The sequence below is a fragment of the Microcebus murinus genome, chromosome 9, assembly GCF_040939455.1.
Source record: "Microcebus murinus isolate Inina chromosome 9, M.murinus_Inina_mat1.0, whole genome shotgun sequence".
In the NCBI taxonomy this organism is placed as follows: domain Eukaryota; kingdom Metazoa; phylum Chordata; class Mammalia; order Primates; family Cheirogaleidae; genus Microcebus; species Microcebus murinus.
In genome coordinates, this window is record NC_134112.1 from 86,480,148 (window position 1) to 86,494,117 (window position 13,970).

At 33.0% G+C, this 13,970-nt stretch overlaps 1 protein-coding gene across 6 annotated transcripts in view; it reads right to left on the bottom strand.

Annotated features, from left to right (window-relative positions):
• The window catches only part of CNOT4 (CCR4-NOT transcription complex subunit 4), a 123,653-nt gene that overhangs the window by 30,787 nt on the left and 78,896 nt on the right, over positions 1–13,970 (bottom strand). For all 6 annotated transcript variants that reach the window (XM_012744715.2, XM_012744717.2, XM_012744713.2 and 3 more), the window contains exons 8-10: positions 7,411–7,468; positions 5,020–5,269; positions 3,603–4,100 (exon numbers count right to left, since the gene is read on the bottom strand). In XM_012744715.2, the coding sequence (XP_012600169.1) occupies positions 3,603–4,100; positions 5,020–5,269; positions 7,411–7,468 (806 nt within the window). The remainder of the gene's footprint in view (positions 1–3,602; positions 4,101–5,019; positions 5,270–7,410; positions 7,469–13,970) is intronic.

Sequence of the window (13,970 nt, forward strand, 5' to 3'; positions counted from 1 at the left end):
CATTTATGAGGGAGAGTATCTTTGTTGTAGTGCAAAAACTTTTCCATTATTGAATTTAAGATCTGGATTCTTATTCTCATTCCAATACTAATTGAATATGTGACCTTTAACAAATTATGTAAGCTTTCTGGAACACAGCTTTGCCATTCATAAAATGAAGGAATTGCATAAGTCACTTTTTAGGACACGTCACTTTTTATAACAAAGGTGTATGGTTCCAATAATAAAAAAAGAATGGATGGAATTACTATAACTGCCCACTAATCAAATTTTCCCCCATAATATTTATTTGAAAAATTCTTCTAAACTTAGCAAACCAAATATGAAGTCCAAAAAATGCTGCTAAAAAGATTTCACCTAATTAAGGAAATAACTAATTTTAAGCACAAAAATGTTTTCAATCAAACAAAGGAAATGGAAGCTGCAATTCTATCAAACCTCTGGCAACTGTTCTTCCCATGATAGGTTTCAGATATATCAATCTTTAATAATTAACTGAAACAAACCAAAAATAAAAATTTAAGTACAAATATATAATAAATGAATGCTGTAACTGTTATGATATGTAAGTGACTGCCACCTCTGAATTGCTCCTATAGGTCAGGAACCCTATTTTGCTCTATATATCTAAAGAATAAAAATACATGCCTTTCCCAGGGTAGTATTAGTTTAAAAGTAGCAAGTCCCACTGAAACATTAAGCATTTAATGAACAGGTATCCTGTAGAAGGTACCAGAATAATTGTTGGAGGACATAAAGTTGAACCCCTTTCAATAGCTCAACTCATGTATAACTAAGTTACCACTTTAGCGTAGGCAGATATTACCTGGGTATTAAGTTGCTTCAAATTAGACACATTAAGATGTATATAGCTTTCCAGAGTTTTACTTCCTGTCATTTCTAATAGTTACTGAAAATTCTCAATTATCTGGCTACAATTATACAACTATTCTGCTCTGAGGTTTGGCACATTCAGTTTCCTGAGGCACATGCCAAATATTTATAAGCCATGAAAGGATTCTGCTGTGACTCTTGATAACAATTTTAAATATTTTGGTACATTAAAACTAAAATTTCTGTAGTCACCAGGGCCTTAAAAATAAGCTAATCATAAGCTTGACCACAAGTCACCATTTAAACACTAAACAAGTCTGTATAGACAAAAATTGAAAATGTGAAGTAAACTCTCCCCGTTCCCCATCAAATACAACAATGATTTAGAACTTAAAGGTGGTGACTTAATTTTTAGCATCTCTGGAAAAAATGTTTTTAGTCCTCTATGGTTGAGTATATGGTAAAATTAAAAACAAAACCAAACCCACAAAGATAGGGACATATTTAATGCCACATTTTTTTTTTCATAAAGTATCTACTTTAGATAAAGATTTCAAATTACTAACATGAGGACAACCACACTCACAAATCAGAGATTTCTCATTACCAGTGTGGCATTTCCAGAATATCTACCGGCTTGAAATATTTGGGTTAAAACTGCTCTTCAGTACTAAGGGACAATAAGACTATAAAATTGGAAGAAGAGATAATTTATCGAAGATGGTCATGTAGTAAGTCAAATAAAAGTACAAAATGAAAACAACTAAGAACTAGAGTCCCACAAACGCATTCTACTTCCTATCATACCAATGCCATGCTGCCTTGCCTCGTTGTCAGAGCTCCTCATCTTCTCATCTGTTATATCTATACAATTTAAGAAGCACCTCCTGTTACAGAAGGCAGCTGTATTGCTTCTTAATATAACATACTAATTCTTGCCTCCATGCCTTTATTCAGGAGGTTTCCATCAACATAAAAGGCCTTTCTCTTCCCCTGCTGCTAATCCAAATCCAAGATACCATGGTACAGATCAATTCCTACTTCTTCTATGAAGCCTCCCCAACAATGATAGGCTACATTGGTGTCTCTCAGATTCCAGTACCACACAAATAGTTACCACTTTCATATATGATTTTAATTTTCTCTCTTCAACTATACTATAAAGTATCTGAAAACAGTACCCCTATTTTATACTTCTTTTGTATTCCCCACATGGCCTAGTTCATTGTTGGGCAAATAGGAACCCAAGTATTCACTGTAATTGGTTTAATACTTTATTTCTGGGAACTTAACTTTAACTTTTAATGTTATAATCAGTTATGAGATACACTACTAGTTATTAAAATGCCACATTTCTAAATGATTAAAACAAAGCAAAACAAAATAGAATTACATTCTAATATGCTATCTTGAATGGAAGAAAAAAAAGGACTAGAAACTGAACACATTGTTTCACAAGTGAGTAACATGTAGATGAGAGGACTGAAAAATGTCACTCTGGATTACCTACAAACTACTATAATTAAATGAACACATATCGTATCATCGATGTGCAAATCACTACATTAGGCACTAACAAGCTTATGTAAATTATCTTCACTGTAACAACTTCACTATGTCAATAGCTACAAACTACACTCTCTTAACCTAGCTACTTGTCTAGAACAGGAAATGTTGTTAGTCCCAAGGGGAATAGAGGCTAAGAATTTTGATGGGTCTTTCTAAATTCATCTATCAACTTTGCTAAAAACAAGAGAATGAACATCTTGTTGGTAATAACACACTGTTACAATAACACTGTGCCATGCCATACCTTAAAGACCATGACAGAGATAAAAATAGATTATATTGAATTTTACAAGGAACTATTCTAACAGAGTGAGGAACTATTCTGTTCTCCTTGAGAGAATCAGGAGAGGAATGAACTTGCTTCTTTCCACATCATCTCTAAAGCCCAAATTAAATGAGAATACTATAAACAAGAATGACTCCCTTAGATATAGAAGATACTTCATCTAAAAAATGTTGTACAGAATATTAAAACCCAAAAGTTCTGAAACCTTCAAGGGTAGCAGTACAAAACCAGAAGTATTTGTATTCTGGCATCAAATTTATATTACCTTATATATACCTAATATTTTTCCCCAGAATTAAAAACATGATAAATGGGAATATATCTTTCCTTGAATAATTTCTTTTTCACAGAAGGTATATGTCTATGACATATGATATACTCATATGAAACATTAAAAAGCAGAGTTCTCAAATATTAAATATTAATATATAGCACAGTTTTGATGTGTGTGTATGTGTGTTTCAGTCAAAATAAGTAATTGCCAAAAGTAGTTAGAGAGTGGCTTTATCCCTCATGCTCTCATTAATTATCAATAAAAAAAAATTTTTTTAACCACTTTATTTTAGAATGTAAAATCAGAATTTTCACCATGGTGTTGGACTTAATAGCACCATAATTTCAAAGACCATTTTTTTTCTTTTTGCATTTATATACCATATGAAAGTTTGGTAACTATCCTATCAAGTAAAATGCTTCCAAACAATTACTAGGCATAATACTCCACCATCCTTATAAAGCTCAATATTACAAGGCATTCATCCAATTAAGTATTTTTTAGATTACGATATAGATTTTGAAATTTCCAAGACTAATAATAAGTAATCTTTGTTATTCAATAGTTCCCTTCCTACCCAACCAACAACCTGAAAGCATGAGTTATTCACAAATTCTCAAAGGCTTTAAATGAACCTACCTGCTATAGGGATCCCTCCCAGACCTGTGTTGTGCTGTGGCGGGAGATTCAAGTCCAAGAAATTACTATTTGAGGTGGGGTTTGCTGTGTGGTTCAAGTGCATGATGCTATTGCGTGGAAAGGCCATCCAAGGATAGCGGGCTGCCTGGCCTGGAAAACTGAATGAATTATAAACCGCTCGGTGCTGCTGAAATTGAGGGAACCTCTGTGGCAAGACTGAAAAGGTACTATTGAGAGAGTTGGCATTTGTAGGTGCAGCAGGATGCAGAAATCCAGAGCCTGGACCTTTGGCGGTTGTAGTGTGTGAAGAGGAGTTCTGAAGAGATGTGGGCGAAAGGGAAGGTTGGTCTTGGACGGACAGTTCCTTCTCAATCAGGTCTGCTAAGGCTTTTCGAGTGACATCAAAGGGATCAAAACCCAAGTCATCCTCTGGTTGTTTAGAAGAACCAAAGCCAAATGCTGCTTGCCAGTCTGTAGAGGATGATACTGGGATTGTTTCTGTTGGGAAGAAAAATAGTGATCAATATCAAATACACAGTTCACTTTCAAACTTAATGAGTATCCACACTAGTGAAAGTTAAACGTGTCATATTACAAGATAAAATCAAGTGTGGGCAAAATCTGTATGACTTCTTGACACATTAAGATCACATATAATTACAAAAGGCTTTATATACTTCTAGCAGTGATATCCTTCTTAAGTTACTAACTTCAAAAATTGAATGATTTTGCCCATCAAGGGGAAAAATGTACTTGATACTCAAATTATATTCTTAACCATTCATAATCAAACTACTATACGTCATTTAAAGGAAATAAATAATCTAATAGATTTTAATTAGTAAAGTTTATTTTTTAAAATGTACTTATCAAAGTATAATTTTGAATATATGCTTCATATACCACCAAGAAAAAATATAATTTAATAAAGTGTCTATATAAATCCTTAAAGTTTTTGTTACTTTTATGCTTTCACATTAATAAGAGAATTTAGAATGAATATAAATGGAAATAGCTCAAAAATGTCAAAACATAGCTGTTACTACTAAATAAATTACGTCTTTGTCAATTGGAAGGAAAAAAATCTTAAATTTAACTATACAAATACAAATCTAATTAAAAATGTAAGTCCTCAATAATTCCCAGAAGAATAAGGTTTTTATTACTGGGAAATAAATTACCCTTGATTTCTGGAGAAATCTTTTAACACATTAATTTCTAGGTCATATAACAATTTGATCTAACCATCTAATTCCATGCGGTTTAAATGTTTATATTTTATAAACATTTAAACCGTTATAAAAAGGGAGTGGAGAGAAAAGGATAAAAATATATTTACCAATGGGTTTCATTTCATGTCAGTCTTGTCAGTCTATCAACAATGTTAAGATTAATGCTAGACAGTATTATCATATACCTGATGTGAAGAGGCTCTGTGGTTCTGGTGCTGTAGGCCAGTCACTGGAAGTCTGTGGGGAGCTGGGGAAAGGAGGAAGCCCACTTGGGATAGGGTTGGGATGGCGAAAATTGTCTGAGAATAACGACTGTGACTCTGTTACTGCCCCTTCAAAAGGAGACCGTGCACTGTGATTGGATGAACTGATGGGGATGACTGGATTGGATTTTGATAAACCAGGTGGTGGTGAGGGCGTATCACTGTTAGATATCTGAATCAAAAAGGAAAGAAAAAATCAATACATGTTTATACATTTTAACAAACCACAATTTAAAAGGTCTGCAATTAAATGGATTAGAATAGTGGTTGTCTTCCAAACAGGTTACTTGAAGACTTTTTAATGAAAGCATGGAGTTTCAAAAAATCAAATCATTAACTTACATATGTACTCTATAGAAAGAGTACATATGTAAGTAAGTACTCTTTGTACTTTTAGAAATTAATCCAGCTGAGAAGAGTAAATAAGTCTCCTCTCCTTTTTCTACAAAGAAAAGAATTATTTTTCATTCTATGAAATTTCAATGTAGTATTTTGCTCAAGAATGAAAACTTTCCAGTGACCAAACACAAATTATTAGAAATATTTGGATTGGTGATAAGAGAATAACTAACTCTAATGACTAGACTGTTTTGCAAACTAGGTGATTCCCAATATTTTAGTTTTCAACTAAATTGAAGGAAGAGATTAAGCTGTTACAAGACACATCCTTAAAAAATAATTTTAGGCTGGGCATGGTAGCTCACGCCTGTAATCCTAGCACTCTGGGAGGCCAAGGTGGGAGGACTGCTTGAGCTCAGGAGTTTGTCTACCCAGGGGCAACAGACTGAGACTCTGTTTAAAAAAAAAAAAAGTCTTTATATATGATTCTTAGGTATTTAATACAGAAGGAATTCAAAGATTTGAGTGATACTAATACAATACTCCTTCTTCCATCTACTTATTTATATGAACAAGATGTATCAATACTTACATCATAAAAAAATGAAAAATATGGCTAGGATTGCTGCTGAAACTTGTCTCATTTTACCACTATGTAATATTCACCTAGGGATATATAAAAACTAATTTTAAAATGGCCCTATCTATCTCATTAGGAGTTGAATTTCTAATTTTAATATTTACATTTAATGGTTTTTATAAAAATCTACACTTAACATAAGTTGTCTGATCAGCTCAACACTAATAAAATTTCAGAAGAAAAAAATTAGCATTTAAAGCCTGTGGCAGCAAAACATTTTTATTTCATTCAGAAATTTAAATGCCTATTTTTGAGAGAAATATATGCTTTTCAAGCAAAAACTATATTACATCAAGAAAAAACTCTACGATGGAAATAGAAAAATGAGTTCAAAGAAAAAGAAATGATGTAAAATTTCTGATTGTTAAAGGAGAGCCTGTGTATTTTTAAAAAATGGTTGGGGTAACAAAACATGATTATGATTAAAACATTATGATGGGGCATCAAAACATTCAATTTCTTATTTAAAAAGCAATGTGGAACTTTCATTTAAAATTACCAATATTTATAATATGTTAGAATAACTACTTTTAACTTATGAAAAAAATATAATGTGAACCTAAAATATAAAAGGGGAAATAAAGATTTTCAAATTATTTTATGAAATTTGTGAGCAAAAAGTTTGGAAAAGTACTATATTTTAGATCTCTAAGTTATTCACAAATACTGTGGGGACCTGGTCATTCTTTATGGAAGAGATTAGAACTACATTTATTTTACCAATGTAAGATACACAGAAACTTAAGCAGTGAAAAACTAGCAGTAAAAAAGCTCCCTGAACAATAAGATAAGACAATGCAAACCATGCTCTAATGGTCAGCACCTCAGTTTCATAGTGGACACAACTTTGAACAACTTATATAAGCTGCCAGCATTTGGGAGAAACTAAGGGGGCAAAGTATACTGAAACTGTTACGGGCAAGTATACTGAGTGAAATAGAAAATTAAAGTTGGCAGCAAGGAACAAGGGGAATATGTAGTAGGAATATAACTTTTAAAAGCAAGAACTCAAAAGGCATGCTAGCCTGGGGCCATCTGGTGTAAAGTCAGAAAGACTAGTAACATTAGCAGACTCAAAGGATACTGGTGTATTACCATATAGTACAATAATACATGGTCATAATGATAATTCTGAGTCATCAAGAAAGGGTTACTCTATGTAGTCTGTGGAAGAAAAGAAGCCTAATTATAATACGCTTAATAAAGATGTCCATCAAAAGTGTTTTTAAGTTGTGTCAGTATTTAAAGTATTTTTCACAAAAATACACTTGCAAAGAATACCCTGTTTTGAGAGTCTGGCAGAAAAATCAAGTGATATTGTATCCAAATCTTACCTGCTGGGAATTGTCACCATTCCCTATACTGAGAGAATCTGAAGGCTTGTCAATGGGGCTGTAAAAAAAAACAAATTGAATAAAATCAGAATACAGTCATTCTCCTAAAATAAAAACAAACTTCTTAAAAGCCTGAAAATAAAACATTTTACCATCTTAATAAATGTTTATCAAAGTACTGTGAAATAAAATATTAGGTTAAATGTTGAGGACACAAAGTATTTCAGATTTCAAATCTGAAAATCCAAAACCTGAAATGCTCAAAAATTCGAAACTTTTTGTGTATTGATGTGACAGTCAAAGAAAATGCCCAATGGAGCATTTGGGATATCTAATTTTCAGATGTGGAGTGCTCAACTAGTAAGTATAATGCATGTATCTCAAAATCTGAAAAAAATCCAACATCTTAAACACTTCTGAACCCAAGCATTTCGAATAAGAGATATTCAACCTGTATAAGATAAGATCCCTACCACTGAGGAACTTACATTCTATTTAGATTCTCCAAAAACAATGCGTGAAATAATAGCTTATGGGGAAAAAAAAAGTACTGCTTACAACAGATGCTATTCCAATTAATAAACCAAAAGTCTAATCCATCACTTAGTTTTGTGCATGTGATAAACACACTCCCCATTACAGTTTCTGAAATAGTACTGACCCATTTTTCTAGGTGTTTGACAGAGGGCACAAAAGTTACTGAAATGTTCTCTACAGGTCTTTAAGAGCAATAAATGTAATACTTCTATGTACTACTCATAACCCTAGAGAAGGCATATGTGTATACATATTAATATACATATATATATATACACACAGAAATTAGACAAATGAAACACACTTCTGTGCAAACTATTGACTCAAACAAAAATATTGTTTTATTTCCACATGGAGAAAATGCCACACCATGGAACAGTAAGACAGCATTGCTGACTTCAAGTCCACTTTAGCTCATCTGACTTAAAGACAAAATAAAATCTTTATAAGCAATGCAATTCTGACCTAGTGACATCATTTCTATAACTAACTTTAACTCACCACACAAACAAAAAATAAGCACAGCCATGTGTTGCTAAATGATGGAATACATTCTGAGAAATGTGCCACTACGTGATTTTGTCATGTGCAAACATCAGAGTGTACTTACTTATATAAACCTAGATGGTATAGCCTGTTGTTCTAGGCTACAAACCTGTATAGCATGTTACTGTACTGAATATTATAGGCAACTATAACACAATGGTAAGTAAGCATTTGTGTATCTAACCATAGGAAGATACAGTAAAAATATGGTATTTATACTCTTATGGGACCACCATCACATATGCAGTCAGCTGTTGACTGAAATGTTGTTAGATGACTAGTCATGTTGGGACATGACTGTGTTATTAATATTACCCCAAAGGTATTGTTCTGATATAATATTATAGGAAAAAGAATTAAGATTCCAAATTTCTCAAAATTATTTTATTCTCTGGAATACATACGAGGTCATCTTTCAAACAGATAACTTACTGGTACTATGTTTAATTGCTCTAAAAAAATTTAACAATGGCTAGTACCCAATCTGAATCCCAGGTGTATCTTCTGCAGAGATATTGCCAGAGACTTTTGATGTGAAGTTTACTTGAAGAGCACCTTCTTATTATCCATAAAATATCAATGAATATTAAGTAATATTTTAAGATATAGTTCGGAGCATACTAAGTTTAGAGATATTTGGGGAAACAAGACAGGTGCACATCAAACAAATATCAGCCAGTGCCTGCTACTGAATGAATTGTTTAGACAAAAAAATGCCATAAATCTTCAGAATAAAGTGAAGCTACCACAAGTGAGGCAATTAGGGAAAGTTTCCTAGGGGAGTTCAAATTTAAGTAGGCCCTTAAAAAGATTTATACATTAGGAGAAGGAAAGAAAAAGGGGAAAGGGACAGCATTAAAGGCAGGAACAGTACCCGTATCAAGGGTCGAAAGGTCACATACAGGATGGGACAGAGTTAAGGAATTAATATAGCTAACAAATGGTATGGTTGGAATAAAAATTGGAGGGTAAGGATAGAAAGGTAGACAGAGGCCAGAGACCAATGGAAAATTTCTGAGCACAGAAATCAAGCAGAGTTCTAGAAAGATCAATTTGGTGGTGGCATAAAGAATAGACTGGAACATAATAGAGATAATTTTAAAATAAACTTCCACTGTTCTTATGATATGGGAATAAGGGCTTCAAGTTGAGAGAAAGACGTGGTAACAGAAACAAAAGGAAAGCAAGATATTATGAAGGAAAAATTTTAGTGTCTAGATCTTGGTTCATCTTCCCAACCACAACCATTAAAGAGCACTAATAAAAATTTTCAATATAAATGAGGTCTGTCTTGCTAATGTCCAGAGCAATATAAGAGAATGTTATTACATAGAGAATAAATCATAAGGATGTTTCTAGATTACAACTGAGTAGATTTATATCATCTTGTCCAACACCTCAACTGCAGTCTTATAAGCCCCAATTCATAACACCGTATGATTTATCTGTAAAAGTTTTATCAGAGATACTAATTGTATTATCAATCTAAAAATAGCTGCTGAAAAATAAGAATTATGGCAAGATACCAGTAAATTCATGTTCCACTCAGTTTTAGTATATTTGTCTCAATTTATTAATATTTTTAATAATTAAATTTAAAAAATCAATTATATTATAGTTAAACCTGATATTATAAGTGCCACTATCAGTGGAAAAGCAGAAAAGAAATATGAGAGAGTCCCTGCAAATGCATGTATAACTTCAATAGAAAGAAAAAGTATATTTAAAAATTCCAATGACCATGAACTCCTTAGATGTCTAATGGCTGGACAGAAAAGATATATCCCAAGACCACCACCAACAGGTCAGTGTTCTCACAACTCCACTAGCATCAGATGTAGAACCTCCTTCCTCAGCAAGCTGTTTGCTTAGGTGTAGTGATATTAACAAATTTGTTTTACTTTCGACATTCACGCACCCATTATCATGCCAAGAAAGTAACTGCTGAAAAAAGGAAAATAAACTTTATTAGTAATAAATACCACATTTACCAAAGAAGAGAGAAACACATTCCATGAAATGGAATTCTGGACAAGAATTTTCAGGTTACAATGATATTGGATCTAAGAAGGCTATGTGTACTAAGATAAATTGCATACGGCTTTTTCATTTAAAAACAAAACAAAACAAACCCAAACCCTATGGGATTCCTTAAATCAACCTCTTTTTGCAACACTAAAAAAATTGCATTTTGAAGCAAAGGGCTTATTGTTCATTCCATTTTCAATGGGAAAGATTTTTAAAAACTATTTGTGCAGTACAACGCAATGGAGAAGAAGTTGCCTAGTGAGGGAAAAAACTAGGAAGGTGTCTGAAAAGTTGAAGATACCAATTTAGTTCTCAGGGACAGAAGCAAAGAAAAGCAGATAATATAAACTGAACTAAAGAATGAGAGAGGCGAAAACAAAGGTTTACAACCATCTTTGAAAAGGCTAACAGTTGGAAGACTACCTATGTCTACAATTCAAACACTAAAATCAGTCATAATGTTGATAGAAAGAGAAATCAAGACACTGAAGTCCATAAACACCATGAAGTTAATTGAAAAGCACCAGATTAAAATGGAAGAAGCGCTAACACATATTAGGTCTTGTAACATAATCGGGATGTTATCTCTAGAAGGCAATGTTGTATGTTTAAATCCCTGTAGGTAAAAATTCATTAATATATATTCTCATATAAACAGGTCTCATTAATTTGTTTAAAGTTCCAGTCCTAGGTCCTTGCCTGTGAGAGTGGCCACTGTGTTGGTGCTCTGGGGCTTGGACCCTGGAAAAAAAAATTATATAAAAAAAAAAAAAAAAAAAAAAGTTCCAGTCCTAAAGAGTTCTGAAATCTATGGAGAAATTACAGATTTCTTAGGAGTAAATGTTTTTAAATTAACCTGAGCAGTTGGAATCAAGTACTAAGGAGCTTTTATTAATAAAAAATAAATATATAAGCATAAATATACATATTAAAGTATAAAGTATATATTCAGACTCCATCCCTAAACATTCTGATTCAATTAGTCTGAACTGAATCATCTGGTATCGGATGATCACTTTAACAGATAAAATGAAGAGAAACAGAATAAAAAGGCATCAAAAGTCTCCTCAAAGTCTTTCAAATTATTAGATTTCACAGCTAAAAGGAATCATTACAATTAAACACTTTATTTCACAGATAAACCAAAACTCTCTGCAAAAACGTAGTCAATGACACAGCAGGGTCTGTTTGAATCTTCAGATGCCCAGCCAAGTTTTGCTCTCTTCTACCTTGTCCCAAAGGCAGTGCTTGAATTTTACTTCCTTTTACTTACTACTTCCTTAGTGGTGATGCCAAATGGTCTCATGGCTGCTTTTTAAAATTTGCAACATAAGACAATTACATAGAAGGATCAAAAAAAAAAAAATCATTTTCAGGAAGTAGGGGTGGGCTAAAAAAAATGCTGAGGTCTAACTCCTTTGTTTAGCAAGTTTAAAACAAAAACAGTCAAAGGGATTGTATTAATTTTTAGTTACATTTTGAAAACAAGACAAAATTAACATCAGGACAGAAATTTCACTGTCGTGTTACTATATACACAAATACATATTCACTTTGCTTCTAAATTAAATATTTCTATATTCATTTAGAAGAATTAATGTTAATTTTTCCAGCTCACCAGAGTCCTATATAACTGTGAGATATACTTAAATATTTGCTAACATAATGGATATTTCAGTTATTAACAGGTAAAATTTGCCTCCACAGAATATATTTCATTTGATATAGGCTTCAAATATACAGTAACACTTAAAGTATCATTCTGCTACTAAAATATGGCCACATCTTAAATGGCATAGGCATAAAAAAGGCTAGGAAAAAAATGTCTTAATAAACCTAAAATGATTGTAGTTACACATGTATGATTTTAATCGGAATTTTCTCATAACTCTAAGACCTACCTAACATGAATGAAAACAAACGTTTTGATTTACTAGTAAGTAGAAAAAATTAGTTATTTTTAATATTAAAGGTGAAAGATGGAAATCTATCATCCTAAATATATCAGAGAATATAGCAACCTTTCAAACACAGCAAGTATTCATTTATTCATTTTAATTTTTGTATTATAGAAACAAATTTAATCTTGAAAAAGATATTAGGTTGGTGCAAAAGTAATTGAAGGTTTCAGACTGTGAATTTTAAATCATTATACCTAGGCTCAAACACATCTTTATTAATCAAAATAGGAACCATTACAATCAACCCTTTTTTGCCAATAAGAAATGTTTATTTTTCTAGTGTAAAAATTCGTGCTTTGTGATGCGACAAACTCTTGGAAAGCATTCTCTGCATCCTGCTAGTTGTGGGAGCATTTTCCCCTCAAAAAGTTGTGGAGATGCTTGAAGAAGTGGCAGTCGGTTGGCAAGAGGTCAGGTGAATATGGTGGATAAGGCAAAACTTCATAGTCCAATTCGTTCAACTTCTGAAGCACTGGTTGTGCAATGTGTGGTCAGGTATTGTGGAGAATTGAACCCTTTCTGTTGTTGACCAATGCTGGCTGTAGGTGTTGAAGGTTTTGGTGCATCTCATCAATTTGCTGAGCATACTTCTCAGATATAACAGTTTTGCTGGGACTCAGAAAGCTGTAGTGGATCAGACTGGCAGCAGACCACCAAACAGTGACTGTGATCTTTTTTGGAGCAAGTTTGCTTTGGGAAGTGCTTTGTAGCTGCTTCTCGGTCCAACTACTGAGCTGGTTGTTGCTGGTTGTACAAAATCCACTAATCACATGTCATGATCCCATCGAGAAATCATTTGTTGTTCTTACATTCAGTAAGAGAAGATGACACTTCAAAATGACAATTTTTTGATTTTTGGTCAGCTCAGGAGGCACCCATTTATCAAGCTTTTTCACCTTTCCAATTTGCTTCAGATGCTAGACAACCATAGAGTGGTCAACGTTGAGTTCTTCGACAACTTTTCATGTAGTTTTAAGAGGATCAGCTTCAGTGATTGCTCTCAACTGGTCATTGTCAACTTCCGATGGCTGCCTACCGCGCTTCTTATCTTCAAGGCTCTTGTCTCCTTTGCAAAACTTCTTGAACCACCACAGCACTGTAGGTTCATTAGCAGTTCCTGGGTCAAATGTGTTGCTGATGTTGCGAGTTGCCCCGCTGCTTTACGACCCATTTTGAACTCGAATAAGAAAATTGCTTGAATTTGCTTTTTGTCTAACATCATTTCCATAGTCTAAAATAAATATAAAATAAACAGCAAGTAATAAGTCATTAGCAAAAAAACATAAAGCGAGAAACGCACATTAAAATGATGTATAACATAACCACACTTATTTAAAATGTATTTCAATAACAAATGGCAATTTTCAACAATGCTAAAATCACAATTACTTTTGCACCAACGTAATACTATGTATTTAAGTTGAATTTAAACACACAACTGCTTGTTTGATGTGCCTTTCTTCTATTCTAGGAAGCAAGGGCATAAAC